General features: G+C 35.6%; 1 protein-coding gene across 7 annotated transcripts in view; it reads right to left on the minus strand.

Moving 5' to 3' along the window:
- Window positions 1–11,485, minus strand: part of LOC123548698 (uncharacterized) — a 28,734-nt gene that overhangs the window by 3,259 nt on the left and 13,990 nt on the right. For all 7 annotated transcript variants that reach the window (XM_045336185.2, XM_045336182.2, XM_045336187.2 and 4 more), the window contains 5 exons: window positions 7,124–7,315; window positions 2,998–3,243; window positions 2,289–2,473; window positions 1,928–2,071; window positions 1,219–1,429 (listed from right to left, as the gene is read on the minus strand). In XM_045336185.2, coding sequence (XP_045192120.1) covers window positions 1,219–1,429; window positions 1,928–2,071; window positions 2,289–2,473; window positions 2,998–3,243; window positions 7,124–7,315 — 978 coding nt within the window. The remainder of the gene's footprint in view (window positions 1–1,218; window positions 1,430–1,927; window positions 2,072–2,288; window positions 2,474–2,997; window positions 3,244–7,123; window positions 7,316–11,485) is intronic.

Raw genomic sequence — 11,485 nt, forward strand, 5'->3', positions numbered from 1 at the left:
ACTACATCAGAGAGTCGTATGATCTAAAACTAAGCAAAAACTGATGATGTAACTGTATTCCGTTGGGTGTTCGAGTAGCTATAATTCGACATCGTTAAACAATGTTAAGCAGACACTAGTAGAACATACCTAATAAACACAAACCTCCATTACACGTGTTATCTTGCTCCTGGTTAAAGTAAATTCATTTTTAGCTCATCTGATTTTTTGAAAAAAATTGAGTTATTGTCATCACTTAAGCGGTTGTCGGCGTCGGCGTCTGCGTCGGCGTTTCCTGGTTAAGTTTTATGTTTAGGTCAGCTTTTCTCCTAAACTATCAAAGCTATTGCTTTGAAACTTGGAATACTTGTTCATCATTATAAGCTGACCCTGTATAGCAAGAAACATAACTCCATCTTGCTTTTTGCAAGATTTATGGCCCCTTTTGTACTTAGGAAATATCAGATTTCTTGGTTAAGTTTTATGTTTAGGTCAACTTTTCTCCTAAACTATCAAAGCTTTTGCTTTGAAACTTGGAATACTTGTTCACCATCATAAGCAGACCCTGTACATCAAGAAACATAACTCCATCTTGCTTTTTGCAAGAATAATTGCCCCTTTTGGACTTAGAAAATCAGTTTTCTTGATTAAGTTTTATGTTTAGGTCAGCTTTTATCCTCAACTATCAAAGCTATTCCTTTAAAACTTGCAACACTTGTTCACTATCATAAGCTGACCCTGTACAGCAAGAAACATAACTCCATCCTGCTTTTTGCAAGATTTATGGCCCCTTTTGGACTTAGAAAATATCAGATTTCTTGGTTAAGTTTTATGTTTAGGTCAACTTTTTCTCTTAAACTATCAAAGCTATTGCTTTAAAACTTGCAACTCTTGTTCACCATCATAAGCTGACCCTGTACAGCAAGCAACATAACTCCATCCTGCTTTTTGCAATAATTATTGCCCCTTTTGGACTTAGAAAAATCATTTTCTTGGTTGAATATTATGTTTAAGTCAACTTTTCTCATAAACTATCAAAGCTATTGCTTTAAAACTTGCAACAGTTTTTCACCATCATAAGTTGACACTGTACATCAAGAAACATAACTCTATCCTGCTTTTTGCAAAAGTGATGGCCCTTTTTAGACTTAGACAATCATGGGTAGGACAATATTTCTATTATACAAAAAAAAATCAGATGAGCGTCAGCACCCGCAAGGTGCTCTTGTTTTTCTTTACCTTGAAAGACATCGTCTTCTAATGATATGGATTTCTCTAGGCGTAGTCTATCCATGCGTGCCGACATGCTCCCACTGCCCGATGACATACTGTCGCCAAGTTCCCCATAGTCGCTACTGCTATGTCCCATGCCCGAATCTCTTCTTGCACCGCCACTAGGTTCGCCACGTATCATTCTCTCGTGTTGTTCTCTAGCAAGGTTTTCCATTTTCTGAAAAAAATTAAAATCTACGTACAGCAAACAGATAATTCCTTTATAAGTCGATAAGGAAACTGTGAGGCAGTAAGATATCTTACGAGTCGCTGAAGAATAGTAATAAGGCTTTTTGTTAGCGAAACTTTCCAAAATATTCTAATTCTGATTTTTTGATCGCACATTAATTCAGGTAGGCATTTACTTGAGTGAATAGAGGAACAAAAGGACAACGAGAAAAGAGCCTCCTCTAGACTATATGTCGTTATTTCTGGTCCTTTGATCATGTTGATATCATGAAGTCCTTTCAATGTAATTACACCGTAGAGTTCTGTTTTAAGCAGATGATAGATGAGCTATTGTGCTGTTACCTCGCATGAAACGACTTTATCAAATTGAATCAGCAATTATTTTACTTAATTTTTACCCTTCCAAAAAGTTTTTAATATCAACACAATGTACTTGTAATGCAATGGTATTTGCTAACTGACTTTAATCATAGCAATATCAAGATACCGTTATCTCCTGATCCTTGTCGCCAAACTCCTTTCCACCACCACCAAAGTATTTCTTCATCATCTCCACTGGTGTCCACATCATCTGTTTCATAGACTTTATACTGGACGCCTTTTCTGGTGCGTACGCACCTGTTTCAACATCCTGAAATAATTTCGTTACTACATGAACGTTAAATGCATCGTTGATAAAAACACCTGATAAATAAATACCCTAGGTAATGTAGTTGTCCTTATTTGAAATTAGGAATATACTGGTAAACAAAACTTAAACAAAACACTTGTTTTTGAATAAGTTTGGATACTATCAGTAAACAAGTCATGATACTAGTATTACATAATTAGAAAATTTTGCCACATACTCTGTAAAAATGCTCTATTTGGTTTACATCCGGTCTGTTTCCAGTGAGTGCGGTGACTTTCAAATGATCTCTTCTGATTTCTTTGAATACCGGATTATCAACAGAAATCCCTCCATCCTTTAAATGGCACTTCTTCAGTTCCTTGAAATAGTCGCTGGAACAGATCCAGTAACGTCTGGCCTTTTCTGACAAAATAGTTCAAGATTTTTAACATAAAATAGATAAAGTGGAAACTCCACAGGTCGCTCAACATGGCAAAAATGAAAATGTTGTTGACTCGGTTTGATTGAGTCTGTTCGTGGACAGTAGTGGAAATGCAATGATAAGTTCCATCTTTGTATTGGTAATAAACTTGTAATAAATTTATAAATTGATATTTAAAACTGTGCGAATAAAAAACCCGCTAGAGGCTCCATGGTATACCTTAACTACAATAGCTTGTAAGCTGCGGAAGCTCCTGATCATGGCTACGATATACGAAACTCGTTTTCTTGAGATAATGTGATTAATGAATTTAAAAAGTACTTAAAACAAATCTTCTTTTAGTCCTACAGTATAAAGTATTTGTATAGAGAACGAATTTGTTAACAATGACTTACGTTTTATTACTTTAGATTGGTAGAATCGTTCGAACACGTTTATAACCTGTTTGCAGCTACGTTTTAACATAAGGTTGGGGTTTTAAAGACCACGACCACATGTGACTCACCTGTCTCTCCTTTTTGATGAAGGTCATTTCCTATCAGCATGTATATCCTTCCAACCTGATAGACACTTTCAGTGTAATGTGTATGTGGCGGTTGTAAGATCTCACGGCGTTTATCTAGCACATAGTTAGCGTCATCCAACGCTTCCATTAGCAGTCCTTTCTCTACATTAACATCGGCGCGCAGTTTGTACTTAGAGTAGTATCCATCAAGATAGTCCAGTTTCAAATGTTCGTCTAACTTAATTCCTGTAATGTTCAGTTTCACAGAATAAAGTCTATCAAAGTACAGACAACAGTTTACAACCGTCGGTATATAAGCTAAATGACACATGTCCCTGACTCGATGAATAACGAAACACTTTCGGTTATTTATTGAAAACTGCAGAAGACGATTTCAAATGAAAGTACACATGACATGACAACAAAGATAAGGTCAGGTTTTAATTTTTTTTATATTTCTATGTATTTTTCCCAAATCTTGACGCCTGTATATGGGTAGCAGAGATTATTTTCTTTCCAGAAGTATCTTTCTCAGATATTTTGCCTTGTGAAATTCTGTGTGTATTGACTTTAAAAATTGTCTGTTTGTTGATAAACAACTCAAAAATGTCATACTTTCCCTAGGTTCATTGTCACCTAAGCCTACAATTAATAAAATCTGTAAAATAGATTCTTTGGAAGTCCTGGCGGAGTTGTCTCCAATTTTTCCGCTGGGATCATGTTCTTCTGCTGAGACAAATCTTTTTCAGAAAATGATATTTTGATAATAATAATAATAATAATAATAATAATAATCCTTTGGTATCCGTGTATTAAGCAAGAGGTATTTTCTTATTTCTGGGTTTAGTCATTACTTAAGTATATTCATGTACAAAGCAAGAGATATTTTTTGTGAGTTCTTGGTGAAATCACCACATAAAGTGTATTCGTGTATAAAGCAAAAGATAATTTTGATTTCTGGGTTTATTCATAACTGAAGTTAAGGATTTTATTTTTAATCTTGAGAAGTTGACAATATTTTAATTATATTGTCAAAAGACGCATTCTATGCTAAAACATATAAAATCTATTGAACACTTTTTATTAAAATGATATTAGCAGAATAAATTATAAACTCATGTGTACATTGAGTAAAACAACGTGCAATGACAGAAAATAAACTTCTAGTTTTAGCAGGACTAAACATTAAGTCTATTACGCGCAATGTGTTCCCAAACATATCCGTAAGACACAATGATATATTCATCTAATTTATGTCATGTTGCTAATCTGAAATGTTCTTTTTGACACATCATAACACTCTAAACAAGAGGGTCATTGGCCCATTGACCCTAAAGCGCTCACCTGTATACAAGGCTTCAAGTGTGTTTGTGCAACGTAATGGTACAAGTACAAAATTAGGTTTCTTATAAATTAAGACTATATCATATACATGTCACACACATTTTTGAACTTTAAATAGGGCCAAAATTTGAACAATTATGGCAGACAGTACAACTTTGATATCACATGCCAAATATCAAGGTTCTACCGATTACTGATTCAGAGAAGATTTTTGAAGTTTCTTATATACTCTTTTGCAAAAGAAAGCGTGCACTTTTTAAATTTGAATATCTCCAGTTTAAAAAAAACGTATCGATCTTAAATTTTCAACATACTATGCTCGAAGCATGTACTATCGATTTTTTGAAAAATTGTATGATTAAAACATGATGGATTTAAGGTTACAGGCGATAGCGTCCTTTTGCACGATTTGCACGTGCTGCCCATGGAAAATGTACATGTCTATAAAAACGTTATTTGTCACCTTCCTTATGCCGTTTGTGAAAGGAAAAACACATTAGATTTTAATTCTGTGCTGTAACAAAATGTCACGACTAAGTCAGCGAATCGAAGCATTAACAATGCTAGCTCGGGTTGACACCGTCACTTACGTCAACATGTTGTCCCGACCTGCCCTCTCACCAGATATGAACCCTACTGAGCATATTCGGGACGAGATTGGTCACAGGTCAGGTCAAGAGGCGATATAAACAACCTGAATGATCCTCGGAACGCTCTTAACCAAGAATGGAATAACATTCCTCGTGACGTCATTCCACGTTATGTTAGGTCCATGCGCGACCGCATCAATACTTGCATCAATAGTAGCGGTGGTCACACACGATATTGAAACAAAAATGTCTTTGTGAAATGAAAACAAATTCGAAACACTGGCAGTAATTTTTAGAAAATCTGGTAAGAGAGAGATTTGCAACTTTTGTTTTTAACCCTTGTTGGCTTTGAATAGCTAAGAATCCCATTAAATGACAAAATTTTGAGAACAACCGATACATATCAAATTGGTCATAAACTACCCTAAATTTTGGTACCACAAATAAAATACTTTTGGACGAAACAATATACATAAATTGACGAAACCTAAGTGCACACTTTGTTTTTCAACACAGTATAATTATATAAGCCTTTAGTAAGTACATGTCCCACACAGAGGCATGGCCATTTTTGACCTTAGGGCGATAATTTGGTCAATTATACCCTTATATCACATGCCAAATATCTGACAGATCTAGCTGAAATCTTATTTCTTACCAAAAAATATCCATATGTTCAATGAACCGGAACTATTTGAACAACATTGAAAGAGGGCTACCCAGAGATCATTTGTGTAACGTTTTATCAAAATCCATTCAGTGGTTTTGGAGAAAATGTTGTTTAAAGAAATTGTTGATGAAAAGTGACCACACCCTCCGGCGGCCATGTTTATTAAGGAATCAAAAACAGAACAATATTTGTAGAAGGTCACAAAACGACAATTTGTGTGATATTATTTTAAATTTGGGCTAACAGTTTTATACAAGAAGAAGTTTCTACTAAATACATACAGTGTCCATGCCGCCTGGCGGCCATAATTTTTGACGAATCAAAATAATTTGAACAGTCTTGGTAAAGGGTCACACAAGGACCATTTGTGTAAAATCATTTTTAAATCAGGCTAGCAGTTTCACACAAGAAGATTTTTTAAATTTCCACTATATACATAAAGTGATAAGTAACCACGCCCTCTGGCGGCCATGTTTTTTGAAGAATCGGTATAATTTGAATAATCTGGGTAAAGGATCACAATTGGACCGCTTGTGTAAAATTATTTTAAAATCCGGCCAACAGTTTCAAACAAGAAGATTTTTAAAGTTTCAACTATATACATATAGGGAAAAATGGCAACGCCCCTTGGCAGCCATGTTTTTTGACGAATCAGAATATTTTGAACAATCTTGGTAGAGGGTCACACAAGGACCATTTGTGTTAAATTATTTTAAAATCGGGCTAGCAGTTCCGCAAGAATTTTTTTAAAGATTCCACTATATACATACATGCATAGGGAAAAGTGACCACGCCCTATGGCGGCCATGTTTTTTGACAAATCGGTATAATTTGAACAAACTTGGTAGAAGGTGACATAAGGACCGCTTGTGTAAAATTATTTCAAAATCGGACCATCGGTTTAGGAGATGTCGTTTAAAGACTTTTTCTATTTTCAGCTCTGGCGGCCCCTATGTGCAACTAATAGGAACCGTTTTAACAACTTTAACAGAAGACCATCCAAGGAACATCCATGCCAATTTTTATCAAAATCCCTTCAATGGTTTTGGAGGAGATGTCGTTTAAACACAATTGTTGACGACGGACGACTCGACGCAGGCACGACGGACGACAGACACAGCGTGATCACAATAGCTCACCATAAGCACTTTGTGTTCAGGTGAGCTAAAAAGACATAAAATTTGTGTGCCTAAGCAAGCATTTCTCAAATATTTTCCCTCATTTTTGATTTCAGTAACTAAACCCTAAAGAACGAGAATCTAGACACAAACCATTCATTCGTTACATCCTTACTTTATCACATATTTACTTTCAAGGAAATTAATAAGTAAAAGTTTTTAATGAAAGCTTGGTTTCAGACACTTAAAATTATTACACTATTTGAATTGTAAACTTGATTGTACGTATATGCTGTATCAATAAAATACTGTTTAAAACTAAAGATATCAGCTATGAACAAAAGTAACAGATTGTTCAAATTTTTGAAAATAATTTATGAAAAAAAAAATCAGATTCAACGTACCCTTTTCTAAATCTTCCAATGCTTTATCAAGCAATTCTTCTCTGACATGTTTTTCTTCATCAGATTTTGCTTTCATCAGCTTTATTCTGGCGAAATGGTAGTAATACCTTGGAATGTCCCAATGTAGTTCCTTTGCTAGCTCATCCTCTTCCCTAGTCCTTGCTTCTACCATGCTCTTTACAAGAGAGTGCGCTTCATGCAAGGTAAAGATATCGCAGTCTCAATGAAACCATTGTACAAATACTACTAGTTTCTTGTAACAAATTGTACTATACTTTAATCCTCGTGAACTCGAACAAACAAGCAATATAAAATATAAATAACAAAAGGTAAGTTTCGACAGTTGGTTATTTACATTACAGCCCTATGAATTGATTATGTATACAGGTGCACTATAAAAAAAACCCCGGGAATTTGTCAAAATCGAACGACATAAATGATAAATGGTCCCGAAATTGGCCCGATTATATTGATACAAAATATTTTAAAGTACAGAACTCTGAGAAAAACCTAAAACCGAACACTTTATGATGACCGGATTAGCATAATTCATTGTTCTGATAATACTAGACACTTGTACTAGATTAAACGGTTCGTCGAGCTATTAACAAAACGTAATAAGCGTGTTTTTATTAGTTGTAAAATTTGTAAAATGTAATAAGTGTCGGCAAATTATTACGTTTCTTTTGTAACCATAGATATGGTCAGTTAATGCAGTAAAATACTAGTATCTAAGTAAAAGTAAAAGAAACTTGAACATAGTCGTATCCTTATTACAAGAGGACCATGATGGTCCTGAATCGCTCACCTCTTCCCACATGACCCAGTTTTGAGTATGACGTCGTTTTTTCTATTATTTGACATAGTGACCTAGTTTTTGAGCTCATGTGACCGAGCTTTGAACTTGACCTAGGTATTAATATTATTATTCAGATAAAAATTCTGACCAATTTTCAAGAAGATCCATTGAAAAATATGGTCTCTAGAGAGGTCACAAGGTTTTTCTATTATTTGACCTATTGACCTAGTTTTCGAAGGTACGTGACCCTGTGTTGAACTTTACCTAGATATTATCAAGGTGAACATTCTCACTAATTTTCATGAAGATCTCATGAAAAATATGGCCTCTAGAGAGGTCACAAGGTTTTTCTATTTTTATATCTACTGGCCTAGTTTTTGACCGCACGTGACCCAGTTTCGAAGCTGACCTAGATATCATCAAGGTGAACATTCAGATCAATTTTCATGAAGTTCCATTTAAAAATATGGCCTCTAGAGAGGTCAAAAGATTTTAATAATTTTAGACCTACTGACCTAGTTTTTGACCGCAGTTGACCCAGTTTCAAACCTGACCTAGATATCATTAAGATGAACATTCAGACCAACTTTCATACAGATCCCATGAAAAGTATGGCCTCTAGAGAGGTCACAAGGTTTTTTATTATTTGACCTACTGACCTAGTTTTTTAAGGCAATTGACCCAGTTTCAAACGTGACCTAGCTATCATCAAGGTGAACATTCTGACCAATTTTTATGGAGATCCATTCACAAGTATGGCCTCTAGAGAGGTCACAAGATTTTTCTATTTTTAGACCTACTGACCTAGTTTTTAACCACACATGACCCTGTTTCGAACTTGACCTAGATATCATCAAGATGAACATTCAGACCAACTTTCATACAGATCCCTTGAAAAATATGGCCTTTAAGAGAGGTCACAAGGTTTTTCTATTATTTGACCTACTGACCTAGTTTTTGATGGCACGTGACCCATTTCGAAACTGACCTAGATATCATCAAGATGAACATTCAGATTAACTTTCATACAGATCCCATGAAAAATATGGCCTCTAGAGAGGTCACAAGGTTTTTCTATTATTTGACCTACTGACCTAGTTTTTGATGGCACGTGACCCACTTTCAAACTTGACCTAGATATCATCAAGATGAACATTTTAACCAATTTTCATGAAGATCTCATGAAATATATGGCCTTTAGAGAGGTCACAAGGTTTTTCTATTTTTAGATCTACTGCCCTAGTTTTTGACCGCACGTGACCCAGTTTCGAACTTGGCCTAGATATCATCAAGATGAACATTCAGACCAACTTTCATACAGATCACATGAAAAATGTGGCCTTTAGAGAGTTCACAAGGTTTTTCTATTATTTGACCTACTGACCTAGTTTTTGAGGGCACGTGACCCAGTTTCGAATTTGACCTAGATATCATCAAGGTGAACTTTTGACCAATTTTCATGAAGATCTTGTGAAATATATGGCCTCTACAAAGGTCACAAGGTTTTTCTTATTTTAGACCTGCTGACCTAGTTTTTGATGGCACGTGACCCACTTTCGAACCTGACCTAGATATCATCAAGGTGAACATTCTGACCAATTTTCATGAAGATCTTGTGAAATATATGGCCTCTAGAGAGGTCAGAAGGTTTTTCTATTTTTAGACCTACTGACCTAGTTTTTAAAGGCACGTGACCCAGTTTCGAACTTGACTTAGATATCATCAAGATGAACATTCTGACCAACTTTCATAACAAGAGGACCATGATGGTCCTGAATCGCTCACCTCTTCACACATGACCCAGTTTTGAGTATGACATCGTTTTTTCTATTATTTGACATAGTGACCTAGTTTTTGAGCTCATGTGACCCAGTTTTGAACTTGACCTAGATATTATCAAGATAAAAATTCTGACCAATTTTCATGAAGATCCATTGAAAAATATGGTCTCTAGGTTTTTCTATTATTTCATCTATTGACCTAGTTTTCGAAGGTACATGACCCTGTTTTGAACTTTACCTAGATATCATCAAGGTGAACATTCTCACTAATTTTCATGAAGATCTCATGAAAAATATGGCCTCTAGAGAGGTCACAAGGTTTTTCTATTTTTATACCTACTGGCCTAGTTTTTGACCGCACATGACGCAGTTTCGAAACTGACCTAGATATTATCAAGGTGAACATTCAGATCAATTTTCATGAAGATCCATTGAAAAATATGGCCTCTAGAGAGGTCAAAAGATTTTAATAATTTTAGACCTACTGACCTAGTTTTTGACCGCAGTTGATTCAGTTTCAAACTTGACTTGCTAGATATCGTCAAGATGAACATTCAGACCAACTTTCATACAGATCCCATGAAAAGTATGGCCTCTAGAGAGGTCACAAGGTTTTTAATTATTTGACCTACTGACCTAGTTTTTCATGGCACGTGACCCAGTTTCAAACTTGAAATAGATAACATCAAGGTGAACATTCTGACCAATTTTTGTGGAGATCCATTCATAAGTATGGCCTCTAGAGAGGTAACAAGGTTTTTTTTATTTTTAGACCTACTGACCTAGTTTTTGACCACACATGACCCTGTTTCGAACTTGACCTAGATATTATCAAGATGAACATTCAGACCAATTTTCATACAGATCCAATGAAAAATATGGCCTTTAGAGAGGTCACAAGGTTTTTCTATTATCTGACCTACTGACCTAGTTTTTGATGGCACGTGACCCACTTTCGAACTTGATCTAGATATCATCAAGATGAACATTCAGATTAACTTTCATACAGATCCCATGAAAAATATGGCCTCTAGAGTGGTCACAAGGTTTTTCTATTATTTGACCTACTGACCTAGTTTTTGATGGCACGTGACCCACTTTCGAACTTGACCTAGATATCATCAAGGTGAACGTTCTGACCAATTTTCATGAAGATGCCATGAAATATATGGCCTCTAGAGAGGTCACAAGTTTTTTTCTATTTTTAGACCTACTGACCTAGTTTTTACAGCACGTGACCCAGTTTCGAACTTGATCTAGATATCATCAAGATGAACATTCAGACCAACTTTCATACAGATCCCATGAAAAATATGGCTTTTAGAGAGGTCACAAGGTTTTTCTATTATTTGACCTACTGACCTAGTTTTTGACGGCACGTGACCGAGTTTCAAATCTGACCTAGATATCATCAAGATGAACGTTCTGACCAATTTTCAGGAAGATCTTTTGAAATATATGGCCTCTAGAGAGGTCACAAGGTTTTTTCTATTTTTAGACCTACTGACCTAGTTTTTGAAGGCACGTGACCCAGTTTCAAACTTGGCCTAGATATCATCAAGATGAACATTCTGACTAACTTTCATAAAGATCCCATGAAAAATGTGACCTCTAGAGTGGTCACAAGGTTTTTCTATTTTTAGACCTACTGACCTAGTTTTTGACCGCACGTAACCCAGTTTCGAACTTGACCTAGATACCATCAAGATGAACATTCTGACCAACTTTCATGAAGATCCCATGAAAAATGTGACCTCTAGAGTGGTCACAAGGTTTTTCTAT

The sequence above is a fragment of the Mercenaria mercenaria genome, chromosome 6, assembly GCF_021730395.1.
Source record: "Mercenaria mercenaria strain notata chromosome 6, MADL_Memer_1, whole genome shotgun sequence".
Taxonomy (NCBI): Eukaryota; Metazoa; Mollusca; class Bivalvia; order Venerida; family Veneridae; genus Mercenaria; species Mercenaria mercenaria.